Source organism: Glycine soja, chromosome 14 (assembly GCF_004193775.1).
Source record: "Glycine soja cultivar W05 chromosome 14, ASM419377v2, whole genome shotgun sequence".
NCBI lineage: Eukaryota > Viridiplantae > Streptophyta > Magnoliopsida > Fabales > Fabaceae > Glycine > Glycine soja.
Window position 1 is genome coordinate 2,216,727 of NC_041015.1, and position 22,694 is coordinate 2,239,420.

Here is a 22,694-nt window from a genome sequence, read left to right on the forward strand (position 1 = left end):
AAATAAAAATTTAAAACTGTTTAAAAAAATCGAAATCCAAACCAAATCGATTTTTTTGAATGATTTTTTTCTTAAACCTATTGATTTGATTCAGTCCGTGATTTGTGTTTTGAAACTAATCCAAACCACAACACTTACATTAAGACTTATATTAATTAAAGGTTATGTATTTTATGAGTGTACTACTTAAATTTTACGATATTTTTGTATTGTTATGTATACAAAATTTATATAATATATATTACTTTTTTATACTACTTTTTTAAGATATGTTTGATTTAAAAGAAATGATTTTTTTTTACAGAATTTTATCATAAAAGATTTATCATTAAGTTTTGTAAATTGTTATCAACAATTTTTTAATATAATTGTATTTAAAATATGAAAAAAATATATAAATTTTAATGAAATAATATATATTAATACGCTTTGTAAATTATTATGAATAATTTTTCAATGTAATTTTATTTAGAATATGAAAAAATATATAAATTTTAATAAAAATCATAAAATTTAAATTGAATCAAACCGTAAAATTTTTTTATTCCAATTTTATTTTAAATGAAAATTTAACCGTATAACGGAACGACGAACACCCCCTTCATCCTTTGTCATTTCGTGGCACATGATCGATATACGGTATTCTATATCAAATCAAATTGATACAGAATTAGTTATTCAATAAAAGAAGACTTTATATGTCCCTTCATCTTTCACAACCTTTTAAATCTCATGCGCGCTCTCATTCCCCCAACAACTCTCCAATACAAATTTACATGCAACACATGAAATGAAACCACTTTACACGAGAATCAACAACTCCACTATTTTTACCAATATTTTCATTTTTTTTATAACTTTGGGTATCTCCAAACTTAGTAAGAAACAAATCCCTTTAATATTCATTTAAAGGGTTTAAACTCTAAAAAAAAAATTAATGAAAAGCAAATAAATATATTAGGAATTTCACATATCTTTGCTATAATCATTTTAATTTTTAAAAATGCAAGAAGAAGATAAATTAATCTTATAAGATAAAAAATTAAAATTTAATTCTCAAATATAAAAAAATGAAACAAAAAAAATCAATTTAACAATAAATTATATATTTTTTTATGATTAATTTAATATTAAATTATAAAATTTAAAAATCAATTTATTATTATATTATCCACATAACCAATGTATCATACTTTATACATATTCAAAAATTAAATATAAAATTTTCAGCTTGATATCAATTTATCATTATCTACACTTTGATACTTTTCGTAACCATTACCAATTTTTAAATCTAGTTATCTACGATTAAAATTTGCAACGGAAACTAAAAATGGGGAACAAGATTGGTGGAATTTTGTAATGAGTGTCGGAAGGAGCAGGAATTGAGAAATGTGACAAAAGTAATAGAGTTCATAAATAAAGTGTTTCATGGGCCAGCAAACATCCTTGTCTTTGAAGCATGCCACCCTTTCTCAATATAAACAAACAACAGCTCATACTCTGTCCAAAATTACATAATAGAGTTTGATGGAAGAGAAGAAGAAGAGCAAGTTGTGGTTGAAGAAGGTGTCTTGGCCGTTTCGCTGGAAACGACTGGATCTTCAAACGACCATCATCGACACCCTCGTTTTCAAGATACTCTACGCGGCTGAGGCTGTAGTCCTTGTCTCCACCCTCTGTTTCTTCTACCTTTGCTGTGGCTGCCACTTCTGAATCATCATCACCACCACCGTCACAAAACATGATTTAGCTAATTTCACCTTACAAATATGTTTTTTATTTTTTTATTTTCTTCTCCAATAAAATATTTATAGAAAATAATTGTCCAAATATTGTTATTTCATTCATTTTTTTCATTACTACTTTGCTTCAATTGCATTTATTTGTAAAATATATGTAAGACGTTATAAATTTCTTATTTTTTATTCTTAGTGATAAAAAAAATTATATTTATTTACAGTTACAGGTTTCTCATTAGTAATAGAATAGGCACAGAACTTAAGCTTGCAGTGATATCTTTCATGCTTTATTATATTATAGATTTCATCTTTTTGCTTAACCAGCGGCAATTCCTTCTTGACACTCCCAGCTTGCTCTGTTTTATAATTTGAAAGCTTAATTTTCTGCACCAAATTGGAAGATACGAGATGATGAACGATCATATATTATGTATATAGTTTGATATATTTTCACGTTTATAGGTTGGAATGAATAGTTTGAAGAGCATAAACGATGAATTCTGGAGAACAATTTTCCCTAGCATTACAATTTTGGCTCTTCCTCGTACTTTTTTTTCCACTGTATAAAATAGTACGAGAAACTGTTTGGTGAACAAATATGTTGGAGTGATCTGTCTGCTTTTTGTTTATTTATTGGGAGGAGAAGACTGGTTTCTATTATTGTAAATGCAAAAACTACCACTTTGAGTGAAATTACAGTGTGGAACTACCAATTGTTGGTTCAGTTATGAATTTCAAGGTCATGGAGTCCCAAATTTTTTCTCTTCAATTTGTTTAGGATTGGCAGAAGTGGAAGGCCGTAATTTCATGCATGTTTAGAATGATATAGATCAATAGATGCATTATTGTCACTTGTAGAAGTTCTCAGCAGTAAAAAGTTTGATCTTTGACACGTTAAAGGGTTTTGGTACATAAGGTTAGATGTGATCTTTGTTAGCCATTTAATTTTTCTCTACTTAAAGTCATCAAATTCTTATATATATTCTTACAAAAATTTGCAAACTGAATTTCTTAATGCTATGTTTGGTTTAATGTTACAAAAATATTTTTACAAAATTTCAATACAAAAAATATGCATTTTAATGTATAAATTGAGAAAGAAATATTTTAGTCTGTCTGAAAGATCGTTCAAATACCTCTAAAAGTACATTGGAGTGAAAAAAAATACGAAGAACATGTGTTGTGAACCCGTTATATTTAGGTTTTATGAATTTCGAAGTGTCATTTTACAAGAAGTAATAATTTATTAGTTAAAACAAACAAACACGAGAATCACTTTGGAGGAAGCATGTTCATGCTAAGAGTACTTTCAACTATCCTAATTTCAATCAGAATAAACTTACTTTCACTTTTTTTTATAACAGCAAACTTAAAAAAACTTAAAAGCTTGCTAATCAAAATATCACACTTTATCCGTTTATCCAAAAAACATAAAAATAAAAAACATTCTAGCTTCGACACTTGAAAAAGAATTCCATGTTATTAAAAAGTTAGGATACTAAATTAAAAAAAAATCACATGAATGGTAAGTAAATTATAAAAAAAAAAATAACACAATCGCACAAAACAATTTCAGAAGCAAGAAGTTACATAAAACAAAAGAAATAGAGTAACTATCCTATTCTAGTGTCTGTACTAGACTAAACGACCTTCGTCGCTCGCTCGCGAAAACGAAAATCACAATGGCGTCACCAGCGGCGGCGAGGACGCCGGTCTCTACCGGCGCATCTCCGATGCAACGCCTCTCCACCTTCAAAAACCCCTCCTCCGCCGCCGCCTCCACCGCCACCACCACCACCCCCTCCTCCTCCGCCCTAGACTCTCTGGCCTCGGATCCCATCTTCTCCGCCTTCCTCTCTCCTTCCTTCTCCTCCACCTCCTTCTCCTCCGCCGCGCTCTCCTCCGGCTCCCCGGCCTCCACCGCGGAGAAGCTCCACCACGCGATCCGCCTCCTGGAGAACCAGCTCCGCTCGGAAGTCCTCTCGCGGCACCACGACCTCCTCTCGCAGCTCTCGTCCCTCCACCACGCGGACCACGCCCTCTCCACCCTCAGATCCGCGCTCTCCTCGCTCCAGTCCTCCGTCCGCCGCCTCCGCTCCGAGCTCTCCGACCCTCACCGCTCCGTCGCCGCCAAAACCGCCCAGCTCTCCAACCTCCACCGCACCACCGAGCTCCTCCAGCACTCCATCCGCGCCCTCCGCCTCTCCAAGAAGCTCCGCGACCTCATGGCCGCCGCCGACCCCGAAAAACTCGATCTCGCCAAGGCCGCCCAGCTCCACTTCGAGATCCTCAGTCTCTGCGACGAGTACGACCTCGTCGGCATCGACGCCGTCGACGAAGAGCTCAATTGGGTCAGGGAAACGGGAGATTTGCTTCGCAGCGAGGCGATGAAGGTTCTGGAACGCGGAATGGAAGGGTTGAACCAGGCAGAGGTTGGGACCGGGTTGCAGGTTTTCTACAATCTTGGGGAATTGAAGGGCACTGTGGAGCAGGTGGTGAATAAGTATAAGGGTTTGGGTGCTAAGAGTGTCACTGTGGCGTTGGACATGAAGACCATTTCGGGTGGAAGCGGGTACGGTCCTGGTGGGATTAGAGGATCTGGAACGCCCCACATTGGAGGAGGGGCTAAAGCTAGAGAGGCTCTCTGGCATAGGTTGGGAAATTGCATGGATCAGTTGCATTCCATTGCTGTTGCTGTGTGGCATTTGCAGAGGGTGCTCTCTAAAAAACGTGATCCCTTTACACATGTTTTGTTGCTTGATGAGGTCATTCAGGTGAGGCTCATTGTTTCTGTTTTAGTTGTTTGTTTACATCAGAAGGAAATTATGTTGTTGCTTGCCTTGGATTCATATATGCTCTTCTTCATCCATCGCACGACAATAGAAATTATTGTTTGTCCTCTGAACGCCATAGTTTGATATGTAGATGATAGATTGTATTGTGATTATATTGTGGGTGCTTCTCTCGTAGAATTGGTTTACTTTACCGACATAATTGTGTAACGAATACCCTGTGGCTTTAGCTTATTATGCAAAATGGCCAGCCAAACCTTGGTGTTTGAATTTTAGTTTGGAAATTATTAGCACAAACAGGTTTATTTTTAGTTTTTCACACCCGATTTGGTTAGTGTATTGAGAGCTATTATTTTGTGTGCCTCTCTTCCCAAATGGAAGAAACTGACGATTATATTAGAAGTTTGAATTGAGTCAGTTATTGCTACTTGTGTGTTCATTTGGTTCAGAAGAGACTGACATGACAAGATCTATGAATCTATTGCACTGGTTTAATAGATCTATAAATGTTAGAGACCACAAGAAGGAAAGACTGTAATATTTCAATTTTTTAGTATCAATCAAGTATTTGCTGTGCAATACAATCCATTTGCCAGCCTTCCAAATCTTTCCTTTTTGTGGTCTTCTTTTCCTCTGGTATGCTGTAAACAGATGCCAAGGGGTGACTTGTGCTATACTATATTACCTAGACATAAGTGAAGAGGGAGTAGGGAAATCAAGGGTAATTGCTTGTTGTTTCTCTTTTGTGTAAAATTCTTTTAATAGGCTTCCAGCTTTATGCAACATTATACTGTCAAAGGCCTTTCTCTCTTCAAAAGAGTTGTATGGGATGCAGAGTAGAGAAATTGTAAAAGTTCATGCCTGTCCATTCTCTTCTGATGCATTAAACACCGCTAGATGGATTTTGGATGAGATGAGATCAATATGCAATCTTTTGAAAATCAACTCCTCTGTATGTATTCAGTGTAATAAAGTGATCAATATGTTAGATGTATGAAGATGTTGCATTGATTTATTTAGTAAGGTCTTTTATCCTAGATTTTGGAAAAACTTGTGATCTTATACCATGTGCAAATAAACAGATTCAATGGACTTCCTATTTCCTAGGGGTTTGAGTCTTCATGATCTATTATACTTTACAGTATTGAGTTCTTACCAAGGAACACTCATCAGATCATACTTATTCTAGCTACTGCTGTTCTCACTTTCTTATTTTCTATTTGATTTTTTTTTTCTCATTTTCGGATGTTGACTGCTGCTGCTGCATAGGAAGGTGATCCCATGCTAACTGATCGAGTGTGGGAGGCCATTACAAAGGCTTTTGCAAGCCAAATGAAGTCTGCTTTCACTGGATCAAGTTTTGTTAAAGAGATTTTTACAATGGGATATCCAAAGCTTTACTCCATGATAGAGAATCTACTTGAAAGAATTTCACATGACACAGATGTCAAAGGAGTGTTACCAGCTATCAATTTGTCTGGAAAAGAGCAGATAATTTCAGCTGTCGAAATATTCCAGAATGCATTTTTGGCTCATTGCTTGAGTCGCCTTTCAGATCTAGTGAATTCTGTATTTCCAATGTCCAGTCGTGGTAGTGTTCCCTCCAAGGAACAAATATCAAGAATTATATCACGCATTCAGGAAGAGATAGAAACTGTTCAGATGGATGCACGCTTAACTCTTCTTGTTTTGCGTGAAATTGGCAAGGTTTTAATTCTTCTTGCAGAACGAGCTGAATACCAGGTAAACAGAAATGACGTTATTGTATCTAAGGCGTTGTATGCTGCTTATTAGATGTTTTAAGCGCTACATTTATTGGCTTAGAAATGAACTCAATGCTATCTAGATCATGGGTTTTCAGGAATAACTACTTATATTTTTGGAATAAAGAATATTTTATTACAAGGAAAGAATGGATTCACAGAAAAAGGAAAGTCTTGTTGACTGTACTGTAAATCATGGCATTGTTAACTGCATGCATAAAGAATATCGTGTGTTCTTTCATTGAGGAGTTTATACTTCATATGTGTATTGTATTATTGGACTTGTACTGTATCACATTGTAGTGATCAGCAACCATTCAATCATTTAACTTGCTTACTCATTTTATTTTTCAGTGTGTTAAGTAATTAATATTTTTGCTAGACTTATATAATATTTTTCCGATATTACTACCTGAAGTGTTGTCACTTGTCATGATATGGTGAGATATAATGACCGGAGATAGATGTTGCTGTATGTTTTCTCTGGAACCTAAAGGCTTTGTTTCCCCTTCTTCTTTGTGTATGAGTTTTGCAATATATAGAATCCCAAAGTCCATTTTATTCAAGTGAAGGGAGGACAACTACTATAGAAGCATAGTTTCTAATCTTTTAATTATTCAATGTCATTGTTATGACAGATATCCACTGGTCCTGAATCACGTCAAGTAAATGGTCCTGCAACACCAGCACAGCTCAAGAACTTTACATTGTGTCAGCATCTGCAAGATGTTCATACACGGATATCATCTATACTTAAAGGAATGCCCAGTATTGCTGCAGATGTGTTGTCTGCTTCATTAGGTGTCATATATGGTGTTGCCTGTGATTCTGTAACAGCTTTATTCCAAGCAATGCTGGATCGTCTTGAGTCTTGCATATTACAAATACATGATCATAACTTTGGAGTGCTCGGAATGGATGCTGCTATGGACAACAATGCATCACCTTACATGGAGGAGCTCCAGAAGTGTATTCTTCACTTTCGCAGTGAGTTTCTTTCTAGGTTGTTGCCTTCCAGGAATTCAACAGCTCCTGGTACAGAGAACATATGCACCAGGCTTGTCCAGAGCATGGCTTCACGTGTTCTAGTATTCTTCATCCGACACGCATCTCTTGTGAGACCACTTTCAGAATCAGGCAAGTTGAGGATGGCTAGGGATATGGCTGAATTGGAGCTAGCTGTGGGTCAAAATTTGTTCCCTGTCGAGCAACTTGGTGCACCATATCGCGCACTTAGAGCATTTCGTCCTCTTATTTTCTTGGAAACGTCCCAGCTTGCATCATCACCACTTCTTCAAGATCTGCCACCAAATGTCATACTTCATCATCTGTACACCCGTGCTCCTGAAGAATTGCAGTCACCACTGCAAAGGAACAAACTAACACCATTGCAGTATTCACTATGGCTAGATTCTCAATGGGAAGATCAAATCTGGAAGGGCATCAAAGCAACACTTGATGATTATGCTGCAAATGTGAGGAGCAGAGGAGATAAGGAGTTTAGCCCTGTTTATCCTCTTATGCTTCAATTGGGTTCTTCTTTGATTGAAAAAGATCAGACTTCCTCAAAGTCATGATCCAGTAAAGAATTTGTAGTCTAGCAAATTAAACCACATCTGGTACTTCCCATATTGCTTCTTGAAAGTTATTGAAAAGAGTTTGGTTGTGGAAACATGAGGAAGAGGCCTGCTACTTCTGCTAGCAAGCATGAGGTACAAACATTTAAATGATTAAATTTTTTTTCTTTCTTTCATTTCTATTCATCTTCCTTCCTCCTTCCTTCCTTCCTTTTTTTTTTTTTTTCCTTTTTAAATGAAATTACTGTTATTGGTTAATCTCGAATTTCTTGATTATTTGTTGTTACTTTCAATGTAGAGAAATATAACCTTTTCATGGAATGTAGAAACAAGTGCTGTTGTATACTCCCCATGATTAATAGACATGTAAACGATTATTTCATCATGCCTTACGTATGCCTGCCAATATCTTCATGTATAACGTAAACTATCTTTATCTAATTATTCGTTAATTTATTTTTCTCAACAAGTTTGTTGCAGCTTCGCAATATTTCACGTTATGACTTATAATCTATCTTTTTTGTTAAAATTGAAGTATTTTATCTTCAATGTAAACTGGTAGATCCTATCAAAGTATGGGTAATATAACTGCTATGCTGTCTAATAATGATGGCAAATGAAATGATTCTTAAGATTTTTTATCAGTAAAATTGCCAATAATCATAAAAATTCGAGTACCTTAGTTTGTGGACCTGAGGAGTTCAATATTCACCTGCGTCATAATAAAAAGTAACGGCAAAAATAAACATAACACGAAATAAGTTGGAGAATTAAATTTATAAAAGAAGTTAAATGTTAAAGTGAAGCTTAAAATAAAATTAGGTTTAATATAATTTTTAAACTTATCCCTTTTAATCTATAGTTAATAATTAAATTTTTTAGTCCTTAAAATTTAATAAGAAAAGTTTTTAGTTTTTAAAGTTTATATTTTAATTGTCAAAAGATTTTTGTCATTAAATAAAATCTGTTAGTCAAGAAAATTGTAATGACACGGTTCTTTTGAGAATTAAAATTATAGAAATTAACTATAGGACTAAAATGAATAAGTTTAAAAATTATAAAAATTAAATAGATAATTAAATCATAAAATTAAAAGAAATTGCGAGAAGGAGACCCATTTAACATTGAAGGGAAATCACGTTGAGAGCTTCGATCCAAATCCTTCTCGGATTTATTTGTTTCCCTTCATAATTCAGAATCTTCAAACTCATTCTTCATTGTCATTTTGAGTTTGAAACACTGTCTTTTATTTGCCACTGTTGATTTACTCTATTGAAAATTTACAATTGAAAATTGTCAACAGCATGAATTTTGGAGAAAAAAAAGAAGGCATACCGTAAAGTTTCCATTGCCCATTTTTGGAATCGCTAATCAGCCAAACTTAAGGTTTGCAATATGATCCCATTAATTTGTATTAAATTCATTTTTTTAAGATGTATTATATTTATTTTTAATTTGTCTGGTAATGGCAATTTTATAATCATTGCCAATTTATAGCTGTCCTATGATTTTTGAAGAAATAAATAAGATTTAATTATTGAAAAAACAAAAAATTGCTTCTTTTTTTTTAAAAAAAAAGGTGAATTAGACAAACATAAAGAAACAGAAAACTAGTTATTATATTAAAAAAAGTATTTTTTAACAAATAAATTTAAATTAAAATAAAGGGGGCTATATGACTATATCCTCTCATACACACACTAATTTGGAAAATAAAGGCAAAGGTAGATATGACACAGAGGAACAGTTAAAAATGAAAGTAGTTAAATTTAGTAAGCTCCGCCACTTGACACCGTCCAAAGCTGCTGCTGCTGCGTCATTGGTGTAGATCATAATTCATAACGAGTAACTTGAATTAGTATTGAAAGCTTATGATAATGTGTTAATTTGTTGCTCTCACCGCAGGTAAGGATTTGAAGGCATCTTTCTTGTTCGTAGCATTCTTATTTACAATTCCAAGTAGAAAACATTTACCCCGCTTCCGCTGTGAATCTGTACAGTCATACCAATGCATGATAGTAATATTTGATGAGCGTTACTGAGTTTTTTTAACCAACTCCTAATTGCAGCATCAAATAGTATCAAGATGAAGGTGGTGGTGAGGAAGCTTCCAAGTTGTGATTGTAATGTTAACCTTCCAGAATTCTTTATGTTGAAGCTTCACATGCCAATGCACTGTTGTACTGGACGAGAGGTGTATTTATAGCTTTGCTTGGTGGTGACACAACTCAAGTTAATTGCCGGGAATGAAGTCAATAAGAGAAATATATCACAATGATAAATTAAGGACTTATTCTTCATATCTGCCATGTTCTGTTTTCTTCTAAGCTAGGAATTGAAAATAACTGCAAGCAACATTTCATGTCAATGCTGCCAAAAAAATAAGCAAATTATGCTCTACTGAATCTGAAAAACTACAACTTGATTTTCATACTAATATTTTTTCTCAAAAATGTATAAAGCATAAATAATTATTTATAGTTACTTCACAACTTATTACTTGTTTTTGATAAAATGTTAACAATTTCATTTCATCAACAAAGACAAATATTGCAATCAAAGAAAGTTAGAAAGAAACTAGTAGGAATGTGAACAAGAACTCAACCTCACACTATCACTACATCACAATCTCGATGAGGCTCTTTAAGTGGCTTGCATATATCCCATTTATATCTTCAAACAAAAAATAAAGGGTACAAATCTATACACTTTTATAGTTCCTAACTAGAAGAAGGAATGAAAAACTGATGAAACAATATAAAAAATAAATGATGCATAAAATATCAACAATGATGCTTACAAGGAAAATCAAATGCAGGAAACAAATTCCATAGAGAGAGGGATGTTCAATTCAAGCAAAAGCACTATAACCAGGACCAGAATTAAAATTCCTTCAAAATCATGCATCTATAACTTTCTAAACTCAACGTACATAAAGAAAATAACTAAATGTAGCACAAAAATCTCACCGTTAAAAGCTACATGTAAATCACATTTTTCAATTCCGAACAACAATAACATAATAACATAATCTAAGGGAACCAATTACATCACAAAACAAAGTTAAAAAGTTATGATACATGCCGCGGTAAGTTAACATAAATTTCTTACTACATAGACAAATCCAAATCACCCACTACTAGATTTCACATAATCCCCACTAAAAATTGAAAATTTATGAAAACCCTTCACTCAAATGGAAAACAATCAAACTCTAGACCACAAAACAGAGGAATCGATCAAAGCAACTTAAAATTAGATCAAAAACAAGAAGAAAAAAAAAAGCAAAACAAAACAAAACCCAAATTGTATCTTACTTTATGGATCCATCTTTGGCCATAAACCAAAAAAATGATTTGCTTTGATGAGAAAAAGGGAAAAGGGTACGGAGAAACAATTAAATATAAAAAAGAGAAAGTAAGAAACTTTCTTGAGAAAGTTACAATAAAATCATTTGTAATTTTCACTTTTGATTAAGGGTCACTCAAAGAATCTCCGACAGAATTTTTGTTTAAGAATGAAATAAGAGACCAGTGTTGACCGCTAAACAACCTTTGACGGGTGAGAAGAAAAAACAAAACAACTACACAAACTCCCTCGACATGAATGACTAGGCCACATCTGATGGTGGGTGCAAGCAATGTGAAAAAAGAAGCAACTCCCTCATCTTCAATTATTGCATACAAAATTAACTTTCTTTTCCCTCTTTTCATTCCTTTTTTAATTTTCAAATTTATCTTCTGTTCTTATTTTATTATTATTAATTAATAGTTAAAATAATAAAATAATATATTTAAAACCAAATAAACAGGTGTCTGGGAGTATTACACTTCTTGGGTGTTTGTGTATCTTCTGTCCTTTGCATTATTTCATGTACGGTAAAGAATGTTGTATTCTTTTTTATATACATTCTTCTTAATCAGTTCTCGATTATGACTTATGAGCAACTTCTTTTCATTTTCCAATTATGACTTAATCTGTCTTCTTATTACTTATTAGTCTCCGACTCTCTGTTTTCCAATGACTAAAATACTTCTAGTCCCATGATGCATTAAAAGTTATCTATTGCAGTTTTTTTTTCTGTCGAGAATTTCAATATTGAGATTAAAAAATGAAAGGTTTTCGCTAAAAGATCTCATTAATACATTTTCATTGTGATTTTTAATGCATTCTTAACGTAAATTTTAATAACAACTTTCTACTATTTTGTTAGGTTTAGTCATTTAAGACCACGCACGATCAATCTAAAAACTTTTACATAGTCGGTTAATCAGAAATAATTGTTAGTATAGTTATTACAAAAATCAATAATTTATAATTTAGTGTGAGTTTTTTTTTATCAAATTAAGTATGAGTCTGGTTAACTAGTATCATGCGGCATGAGTTAAAAAATCATTCATATAATTTTTTATATTAGAAATCATGCTTTTTTTAGGAGAAGAAAAGTATATCATTTCATTCATAATAGAAGATTTGATACATGAAATTGAAAACATAGTGACTAGCATAAAATTATTTAAACGTCCCAGAAAGGATGCATATACTAGATATCGTGTTAACTGCTAAGGATATATATGTTGAATATCATGATAAAGTATATTATTAATATTTTTTAAACACTATTATTTTTTAATTTTTGTTTTTAGTACCTGAATTTTTTTTTACTGGTCAATATCTATTAACTTTTTTTAACTTTCCTTACTTTTAGAAGAAGAAAAATCTATTTTTTTGTGAGAAAATTTTCAAATAATGCCTTAGTCCAAGATATAGGAATCCAATATTTGTTCAATCCCCAAATTTACGTGTGTAAAAAAATAGCACATTATTTTCATTTCATCAATTTTTACAACATTACTAGTAGACTAGTAGTTGACAAATAAGATGTCTTCGCTTGTAAAATAAAATAGTATGAATTACAACATATACAAATGTCAAATTTCAGTGAAAACACGTAGGAATACAAATCTCGTATTTTATTTTATTTTATTTGAAATCACATTTCACCACCTGCTTATGAGTTTACTTGGGAAGGAGTAGCAGTGTATAAAGATCGAAGCTGCCTGCTTATGAGATTGCTACTATGGATAACCTGCTGAAGTTCTGCATCACTTGACCACCATTGTTCCAAACCATGAGCCTCAAGAAACTTCTGTTTCTCCTTAGAGACAACAAACAACTTTGCTTGTCCATTTGTAGTTCCTACATTCACCTTTGTGCTTGTGCCAGCACCATCATTGTAATAGCAACAGATATAGTCACCCTTGTTAACATACAAATAAGGAACCCATTTTACCACCCCCAAACTAGCATCTTTCAAACCACCATTGCTGATTTGAGCCTCACCAATATAAGGAAGCATGGATTTAAGTCTATTCCACACAAACTCAGCCTTTTCTCCAATAGTTTTGAGACTCATGGCTAGTGAAACAGAAGGTGGATTAAACAAATGTGCCTCCACATAAGTCCCTTCTTTTGCTAGTTCTTTTCCCACTTGAAGAGCAAAACCAGCCCCCAAGGAATGCCCTGCAATGCATACATTATTGCTTCCGTATTTACCACAAATCAATTTTAGTACCTCCAAAGCTGCTTTAAACCTCACAGAGCCCTTCAAGCTTTCCCAAGCAACAAAACGGAGGTCATCTTCGATATCTCTTCGCATTGTAGGGCTTTTGAGTAATGTTCCTCTGAGTGCTAAAACAGCCCTGGGGGCACCACTTGGTCTAATTGGTATCAAGTCAGCCAATGCAGCAGATCTATCCCATTCAAGAACTGCACCAAAAATGGATCCATCTCTTTCATCAATTAGTGTTTGTTTAAGCTTGTACTTGAAGGGAATCCACCAATTTGGGGCAAGAGCATTTCCTTGTGTTCTCTTCTCCTGTCTATCAAGTTCAAGCAAGTACACTGCCTGTATAAAGCAGGCAATGACAGTTCTCTTATAATTTACATCCTTCCTGTATCAACAAAAACAATATCAACATCCGTATATGTTACAAAAAAAATGTGAATGAAACTAAAACTATGGGTCCCTTTCCATCAGATTTGGCAAATGAAGGATAAAGGGGTCTTGGTAGAGTTAATGCCAACAAAATTCATACGATAATAAATCCATGGTATAGATCAAAATTTAAGATGACCTGGAACGGGTTCAAAAGAGAAAAGGAAAAGGCTTCCTAGGTTGTGTTTGGAATTGCATCAGGAATCAAGTTAATGCATAAGTTACAATGGTGTATAGTTCGATACACATTTTTTCCTGCGGTTCAAAACACCCACTGAGGCAATCCAAGCAGTAGAAGTTATTTAATTTTAGAAAATATCCACTATGCAATTATGTAAATGCTTTCTTTTCTTTGTCCTGTCATGTACATGTTTGGCTCTGGGATGAAATATTATATTTATGAGACGTAGTTATTATTATTTTTCTAAAAAGGTCTCTTTCAGCAAACTGATAATACTATATTAAGTCCCCAAAAATAACGTCAAGTGATCTAGTTCAATCATTATCCAAGCCAAATCCCATTAGAAAATAATCATAATGATAATACTATATTAAGTCCCCAAAATTCTATTCCAAATGCTTAATAATTAAGGTAACTAAGAAATTGGGTATCATGATGAAGATTACAACAAACAGATAGATATACTGAATCAAGAATTACCAAAATTATAACTTATAGAACTATGAAAAAGACAATCAAAACAAAGTACATATCATTGACCTCTGCAAATTTGGAGAATCCATCAAATATATCATTTAGATCTGTGAAACAACCCATCTCTAATTTATGACGATAGATGAAACCCAGTTGATAAATTTTGCTATCATTTTCCATTTCAATAAAAAATCTTAAATTCATAAACTTTGCAAACCCATTTGGTGAAGTTTAAAACCTTACACCGATATGTTCCAACCCATTTGTTCTAACATGTTCAAAATCGATCAGCAAACAAACACTCCATACTAGAAACCACGCACACTACCAATTTTGTTATTTTGCTTGCTGTCTTCCAGCACCCCAATAACCATTAACCAGTGGCAAACATAAAGCATTTGCACATCCAAGTTAAGGGATGAACAAAGTGTGATGAAGGATGATCAAATGCAAGAGTGAAAGGCCAACTTGAAGTGAGAATTGAAATGGGTACTGACCAACTAGAAATGAAAAGGTCCCTCCAATTAAGGGAAGTGAACTTGCGAGGGCCAGAGACATGAAAGGCATAAGGGTGAGATTCACGAGGAACCACCTGGTTTGCCATTAACGTAGTAAACAACACAAGCAGAACAAGACTCGTTGGATGGTTTCTTAATTGGGCTGTTTGCATTGCATGGTGAGTGGTGACGGTGGAAAAAGAGAGAACTTGTTCTTCTTCTTACGGAAAGGTGCCAACTCGCGCAATCAACGATCAGTTTTCATTTCAATGCACTTTAAGCGTACCTTTATGCTTATTTTCTAAATTAAAATACGGTAGTGTTTAGTATTTACGGTTGGAACTAATTGAAAGAATACATGCCTGCTGTTCCTTTATTTCAGTGCTTTTCAGTGGAATTGGAACTTGTTCAGTTGTTCTCTTCAAAAGAAACACTGACATTGTATTCGTTCAAATCTATTTTTATTTATTATTGGTGAATTCTTAAAAGTTAAAAAAGAAATACTAATAGTAGTTTTTAAAAGTAATTTATTTAAGAAGTACTTTTCTGATTTTTTCATAGGTTAAATGAGTTTTTTTTCTAATTAATTATTTAGGTTTAATTTGGTCTTCTAATTCATAGGTTTAATTATTTCTAAAAAATGTGTTCTTTATACAAGATAAAGTCACCGTCAAAGAGTATAAAATATTATTGTATTTTTCTTTTTATTATATTTATTGAACACAGAAAAATGACTTAATTAAAAGTAATTTTATGAGAAAAAATAATTAATGAATGAGACATTCTATATTCTATATTGGTTCTTATGAAAAAATATCAAATTTCACTTTTAATTTGGATGTTATAAAAATAACCAGAAAAATTATTAAGTTGACTCTATAAAAGTAAACTAATCACTTTAAGCACAATATTCAATAATTTATTTTTTTAATGTTAGTTTATTTTATAAAGTCAATTTGATTACTTCTTAAATAAATCACTTTTAAAAAGATATATTGGATTCAATTTGTTTAAACTTATAAAAATAATTTTTAAAAAATATAATTTATATAAGTATTTTTTTTAAGAAGTAGATAGACTTTTCTTCTTTAAACAAATAAAAAAAATCACTTATTTTAAGTAAAAAATAATTTAGAAAAACACATTAAAAAATCATAAGACTGTTTATTTTATTTAAAAGAACAGTTATTTTTTTATAAAAAAAATAAGTTTAAACAGATTTGTCCATTAAATTTTATAAGAATGATCCAATAATAAAAAAATTACATTTGACTTAATAAAAAATGATGAATGTATTAATTCAAAACTTAAATCCATATTAGCAATGTTTTTAAAATTAGTTATTAAACTGGTGAATGTGTTAATTCAAAGTTTACTAATTTAGTTATGATTAAATTGTACTTCAATTAGTAATAATCTATATATTTTAACAGTGTGCAACATATTAAGCAATAAATTAGTACAAGATAGTAAAAAATTATAAATTTACATAAAATGACTATGTTATATTCTAATAAAATGTAAAGTAAACATTAGTGACTAAATAATAATAAATCCATAAGACAAAGAGTGTAGTAACTTGACATTGTGTCTTTATTTAGTGAAAGAAAAATATTTTTGAACGGTGGGGATTTAGAAGAATGATTTTTTTGTGGTCCTACATAGAACTAGAATCCTCCACAGATAATATTTGTGGCAGGGAGGTGCCGCCTTTGGCCAATTAAAATACCGACCTGAAACTCCAAAGCTGAAACCAAAATGAATGGCATTAGCAACTAACTCCAAAAAACCTCACTGTATGGCCATCAATCTCAGCACCACTGCTTCTCTTCACTCCAAGCCTTCTTTTCTGACCCATAAACACAACAACCTCATCAAAATCTACCATCCTTCTTCCTCTTTACTCACAACATGTGCTCAAACACAAGGGACTGACACTGGAGTTACACAGGAAGATGCTTCTGCTGGTAATGGTATATATGCTAACAATTCCTACCCACTCTTTATTATTATTATTATTATTGAATCAAATATGGGCTCATGGGGATAACCATGAATTTCCATATTTGTTGATTAACCATATGTGTATGGTCCATTGCATTCACATGTAAGAGAATAATTCATATTTGATTCATTTTGTGTCTAAAATTTTCTTAGATCAGGTAGTCATAGCAATCACGTATCGTGAGTAGGATTATTAGTCTCTAATCCATGTGGATTGGAAAACATACATGTCTCCGACCCAAGACCAAAAAATATTGGTTGTTGATTTATATATTAAAAAAGATATTCTTTCTTTGATGGTTGGGAGACCACAAATATTTAGAAAAGTTAGAAATTGTGTCAGTTATATTTTTTATATTTGTTATATCCACATGGTTACAAGTGGAAAAATGAATCAGAACTTCTATTAAACTTGAAATATTTGTAGGAAAGTCATGTATTTAATTTCTTCACTGTCACAAATTTTCTTATAATTTTTTTTTATCTTACCAGTTTAAATTTCTACCAAATACTTCTAAATTTTACAATATGAGGTTCTCGTCCATGTCTGACTTGGCTTCTGGGGACTTTGTGTTGTTAGGATCTTTATCTTCTTCTCGTGCACAGCTGGATCTTTTGGAGCAACTTACATCTACAAGCTCACCTAATAGTGGTACGTTAGCTAACATCTCCTCTTTAAATCAATGATATGTGTAAGGGAGACAGATTAATTGTCTTCTGTTTTTGTGATGTCATTTTATCACTGTTAGAAACCCCTTCTCTGTTTTGTTGTTAACTTGTTAGTTTAAATGAAATATGCTGAATATATAGACATGGCTGGAGAATGTAATTGTTTTAATAGTTTTAATGGGAAAAAAATTGAAAGCAAGAGCACTGCCTTTGAAATCACAAGTTACAAGATTATGTTGCTGCCATATCATTAAAATTTCAATGATACTATGAAAGAGCTTGCCTTTGATGTTACCTTATCCTTCCCCCTTATGGCCGCATAGTATAATAATTTAGAGTAGAAACAATAAAGTTGGAATCACATAGTATTACTCAGCATAGACCAAATTCATGGTAGAATTTGGGTGTTGTAATATGATTTGTTCGTCAAAGATAATGTGTTTAGCAGTAGTAGTTGTATGGGAGGAAAATAGGCTGGCATGAAAGTTTGAAAATTGAGTAAAAATTTGACTCCTCTAAGATAAGAAAAAATGTAAAGTGAGAAAGTAAGGATGTATTTATCCTTAGTTTGAAGTGGCTCAAGTATACAAGTTATTTGGATTCAAATCAATTGTAAATGCACCCTTAATTTCTCACTTTAGAAGAGTAAAGTCCGTATTTTTGGTATGATCATATGTCTATTTCTCCCCATCTTGCATAACTTTTGAAATTCTCCCATGTCATTTATCTCTCTTTTATGAATCACTCCTGATATGGATGTTTGTCGCATGAGTTATGTGAGAATAGAAATTTTATAGCCATGTCTGTTCATAACCTCTTTCTTGTATTTGGTTTTTCTTCTCTTTTTTTTCCCTTTAATATTGGGAAAAGGATTACAAAGATTGAACATTTCTGATTTATAGGTTATGAAAGTGATGGAAGCAAACTTACAATCCGAGAGCAGCTCGAGCAGTTGTTTGGAGAAAGGGATGATGATTTCACCATACCCCTAGGTAAAAACTTGAAGAAAGTGAGTGCGAAGTTCTTGACCATCTCACAAAAGAGAAATATCAGGAGACAAGCTTACCTCAATGAAGTGTCTCAAAGGAATGATTCAGTTTTCTTTGCAACCATAGGAGCATTTGTGATTCTTCCACCTTTTATAATACTAGGAATAGCTATATTAACTGGCTATGTACAGCTTTTTCCTTGAAATACTATAGTTAGCGATACTTAAGTGATATATCAATGTGATATTAATAGAATTTCTTACCTTATTATTTGTTTTCTCCTGTTTTAGCGATAGAGTGTATGTCTTTCCCCGTTGGTTAGCACATTCTTTTTATTTTGAAATGCTTATAAACACTGATAAACAATGTCCTCAAACATTGAGAAAAACATCATGGATAATATATTGATCTATCTCCATGAAGTATTACAGCGTCCACATCAAGGTTTGAAAAAAATATCAGAATTGATTGTTAGGAGAATAAAAAAAAAAAAAATGTTAGGAGAATACAACAAAAAAAATGTATCTCGCGGGAAGACATCACAAAGTTTTCTATGACTGTACCTTCTCTGAAGAAAGAAACCCACACAAACATATTTTATCTTAGGGAAAGAAATTCAGGTCCATCTGTGGTCTTATGTGTTTCAAACACTTGCATCCATGGCAAGGCATTGATTCATTTTTCTTAGCAAGACTCAGCCTTCATGCCTGCATTCTTGTCATCTGAACTAGCTTTTTTTCTTATCAAGTAGGAATCAGTAATTAGTTGTCCCAAATCACTCCCTGGTTTTGTATGTAGACCCATTTTTATTGAAGAAGGTAGAAGATCACAATCAAAGATATCTGAACGGTGAAAAGTATATTCCAAGTTGTTATGCTTTTGGATGTTTTTTCTTGGTAGGCTTGTAAACCTATAAATACATTCAGCACACCCAGTAATGACACTGCAGTTCCCACTACCCTGTGTGCAAAGAACCAAAGACTTCTTTTTTTGGATCCCCTGCGAAGAAGAAGAAAACACTTGTACCCTAATCATCATGCTTTGCAAACAGAAAACTGTAGCTGTTAATAAAGCTGGCTCTCTAGAAAATATGAACATAGAACATGAAAAATCTTTATAAAGAAATTTAAAAGAGAAGAAAAGTTTGACTGCATTGTCTAAGTTTGGTATTTATCAAAGGCTAAATGGCCTAATCCAATATATTGCATAGATTTTCTTAATAACAAGCAATCCTTTGGTTCACCTTTGTGGTCGAAAAATACCAACTAGAACTTGCAGCCAGATAATACAATATAATGCTACCCCTAATCTTTGATGATTATTGCTGAAGGAGTTGTTGAAACTTTTTATGGACATGATTGCTCCTGCAGTGGCAAGAAGTACGGCAAGCTTCTGTTGAACAGAAATACAAAACGTGCATATAATTAATAAAAAAAAGGCAAGGATCAATGCAAGAAAAGAAAGCTTCTGGCCTTTTTATAACTTGAGCTAAAACTTGATTAATGATACAGACAACAGCATAATTGCAAAGTTCTTTTCACATGCTCTATTAAAAAATGAGACAAAGAAAGCTTGGAACTTCCAATAACCAAGAAGATTATTTCTTGTCTTCAAACCATTCATTATAGTCCTTTTCAATAAACAAAGATGAAATACCCCTCACTTGACCTTATGTAGTGACTAACAAGCTTTAGGACAAATAAATTAACTGTAAAATTGGAATCTTGCTATTCTTATCTCCATTCCACCATCATTAGAAGTTAATTAGTGGGACAACCGACCCTTCTAAACTAAACTGAAACCATATAAATAATTGTACAAATATGGGTTGCCACGTAAAGGGAAAAGAAACTAATTAAATATACCAAAAAAGAAAAAGAAAAAATTATGATCTATGATTTAAATTTATAATGATAATGTAACAGAGGTTTTAGGTTTAGATACACTTTCCTGCAAAACTGCATGAACATAAAATATAATTCTAAGCCTTCTTTGATTCCCCTCTCTGTTGGACAGTCTAATGACTAGTATACCATACCAATAGGCATTAAGAACGCCATTGAAGCCCACAAGAGAAACCCATGTAGTGTGATTTCGAACTGAAGTCTAGAACTCATCTTCATACATAAAACAACCACAATAAAAAGGTAACTTCACAAACAAAACTTAAAAGAGGATTATAATAGCAATGTAGACAAGGAGAAGAATATACAAAATTATAATACCAACTTAATTGATCAAAATTAGAAAGAATACAATGCAGGAATGAAATACCTTGATGTTATGGTCTTTTTTGCTTGAATGTCTGCCTTTAGCTTTCTTGTGCTCTTGAGATGCGCTAACAAGGAGAAACATGCTTAATTGAAAGAGGAAAGCACCGAGTTTTTGCTGAACTCCCATTCTTCAATGCTAGTGAATAAGACTTCAAGGCAGAAACACTGACATTCTGGAATTTATATGTGTTTCTTCTCTAGCTGGCTAAGGTAACTTACATGACTCTATATGTGTATGTGTGTTTGAGGATTCATAGCACTTTTACCGTTCGTCTCAGATTGCACAACTAAACAGTTGAGTCCAAATCAGGAGAGAATGAGAGCAACTTGAAGCAAAGAGAGAACTCATCAATAAGCCGAAAATAGATAGAGTTTTAACCTTCAAAATTATATATTTCAGTTTGAAGTTAGAATAATAGACTAAATAACACTGGTTGCTGCATGAAAAATGATGGTTATGAAAGTGGGGTTGTGGGGATATATAATGAAATGAGATTTCAAACTTGTGGTTGCGGGGTTAACTTCCACAAGCTTTTTGTGTTTATGGTGGAGAATGTGCAGTTTCAGAAAAAAGAAAAAAAGTATGTCAGATTTCGATGGAGGGTTCTAAAAGACAAAGTGGGTCGTGGTAGACTTCCCTGGTAAACACTATCTTCTGTTTGCCACTGCTCAACAGACATTATTATAACATGCTTGAACAAAACATTATAAGTAAGTGAATAAATTCAAACTCTACCAAGTTTATTTCCTTTCTTAAAAAAAAATGTTAACAATTTTAGACATGGCATTCTTGTTCGTATCAAAACACATTTCTTTCATGCAGCTTCGAGGTTAATATTTTTTCATATTTTAAACGACCAATCCATCTCAAGGAAATTATACATCAGCCCTTTCTTTGTGATTACTCTCAACATTTCACATAATTTAAAATTTTGAGCCAAAACTTCAACGCTGTCCCTCTAATTATTACCAGACCTGCGATTAGAAGTTTTTCAGTATTCTTTTTCCTATATTTTTATCTCATGCTTGCATCTGCGTGACAATGGTAGGTCACAAATATGATTATGGGATGTGGAAAACACAGTAGACAGACAGTCACAACTCATATAACCTATTTATCATTGTGAGTTAAAATTATATCTGCCCTTGCACATGGGAAAAGAATAATTAACAAGTGCTAATAATGCAGAACCTTAAAAGGTAGATGCACGTGGTCCCTCATGTTAACCCTTCACCGTTGCTTATATTACTTTATTTTTACTTTTTTTTATTACTAACTTTGTTTATTACTTTTATAGCATTCTTCTATTTGTGTTCTTTAGTAAATGTAAATTCGCTTACGAGCGACAGCATAATCCTGCGCAGTAAGTAATAAGCATGTTTAGTTCAGGTTACCAAGTGAGTTTTTTTTGTCATTTAATAAAAATCAAAAGTTAAACTAATAATACAAAAGCTTTTTTTAATTACACCAGTGAGCAAATTGCAACGATTTAATTTTGACCAAGACCATGATTGTAGTTCGTAATCAATCAGGAGTATGCACATGCACAAGTATACCCGTTTAAAAGAAGTTACACACTAATCATAAGATACAGATGAAGAGTGCGTAAATGTACGTAAAGGAATCTTAAAACAAATTTATAATAGTTATCCAGCCTACAATTTTGATTACTTTTAAGATAAGTTAATCCTTGTCATACAACTTAACAAAATAGTTTATTAAAATCCAATATTA

General features: G+C 32.9%; 5 protein-coding genes across 7 annotated transcripts; 3 read left to right on the plus strand and 2 right to left on the minus strand.

The window, feature by feature from the left end:
• Window positions 1-1,422: 1,422 nt before the first annotated feature.
• LOC114383035 lies at window positions 1,423-1,860 on the plus strand. Its single transcript, XM_028342616.1, has one exon. It carries the CDS (start codon window positions 1,531-1,533, stop codon window positions 1,714-1,716), a length of 186 nt encoding a protein of 61 aa, XP_028198417.1. The 5' UTR covers window positions 1,423-1,530; the 3' UTR covers window positions 1,717-1,860.
• Window positions 1,861-3,336: 1,476 nt separating this feature from the next.
• On the plus strand, window positions 3,337-8,266 carry LOC114384731 (conserved oligomeric Golgi complex subunit 5-like). The gene is made up of 3 exons (XM_028344486.1): window positions 3,337-4,516; window positions 5,804-6,277; window positions 6,936-8,266. The coding sequence occupies exons 1-3, from the start codon at window positions 3,425-3,427 to the stop codon at window positions 7,872-7,874; spliced, it is 2,505 nt and encodes an 834-aa protein (XP_028200287.1). The 5' UTR covers window positions 3,337-3,424; the 3' UTR covers window positions 7,875-8,266.
• A 4,477-nt stretch (window positions 8,267-12,743) lies between these two features.
• Window positions 12,744-15,301, minus strand: LOC114384553 (GDSL esterase/lipase At4g10955-like). Its single transcript, XM_028344245.1, has 2 exons — window positions 15,025-15,301; window positions 12,744-13,828 (listed from the first exon to the last, which is right to left on the minus strand). Exons 1-2 carry the CDS (start codon window positions 15,195-15,197, stop codon window positions 12,886-12,888), a joined length of 1,116 nt encoding a protein of 371 aa, XP_028200046.1. The 5' UTR covers window positions 15,198-15,301; the 3' UTR covers window positions 12,744-12,885.
• A 1,441-nt stretch (window positions 15,302-16,742) lies between these two features.
• On the plus strand, window positions 16,743-18,996 carry LOC114383516. Of its 2 annotated transcripts, none has more exons than XM_028343200.1 (3): window positions 16,743-16,991; window positions 17,609-17,680; window positions 18,600-18,996. In XM_028343200.1, exons 1-3 carry the CDS (start codon window positions 16,787-16,789, stop codon window positions 18,887-18,889), a joined length of 567 nt encoding a protein of 188 aa, XP_028199001.1. In that variant the 5' UTR covers window positions 16,743-16,786; the 3' UTR covers window positions 18,890-18,996. The 2 variants fall into 2 exon arrangements, with proteins under 2 accessions (XP_028199001.1, XP_028199000.1); XM_028343199.1 differs by having other exon boundaries at window positions 16,747-16,997.
• Window positions 18,997-19,047: 51 nt separating this feature from the next.
• Window positions 19,048-21,592, minus strand: LOC114383517 (cytochrome b561 domain-containing protein At4g18260-like). 2 transcript variants are annotated; one of them, XM_028343201.1, is made up of 3 exons: window positions 20,961-21,592; window positions 19,930-20,078; window positions 19,048-19,685 (listed from the first exon to the last, which is right to left on the minus strand). In XM_028343201.1, the coding sequence occupies exons 1-3, from the start codon at window positions 21,084-21,086 to the stop codon at window positions 19,493-19,495; spliced, it is 468 nt and encodes a 155-aa protein (XP_028199002.1). In that variant the 5' UTR covers window positions 21,087-21,592; the 3' UTR covers window positions 19,048-19,492. The 2 variants fall into 2 exon arrangements, 1 of the variants encoding a protein (XP_028199002.1); XR_003660525.1 differs by having other exon boundaries at window positions 19,065-20,803.
• Between the last annotated feature and the right edge of the window lie 1,102 nt (window positions 21,593-22,694).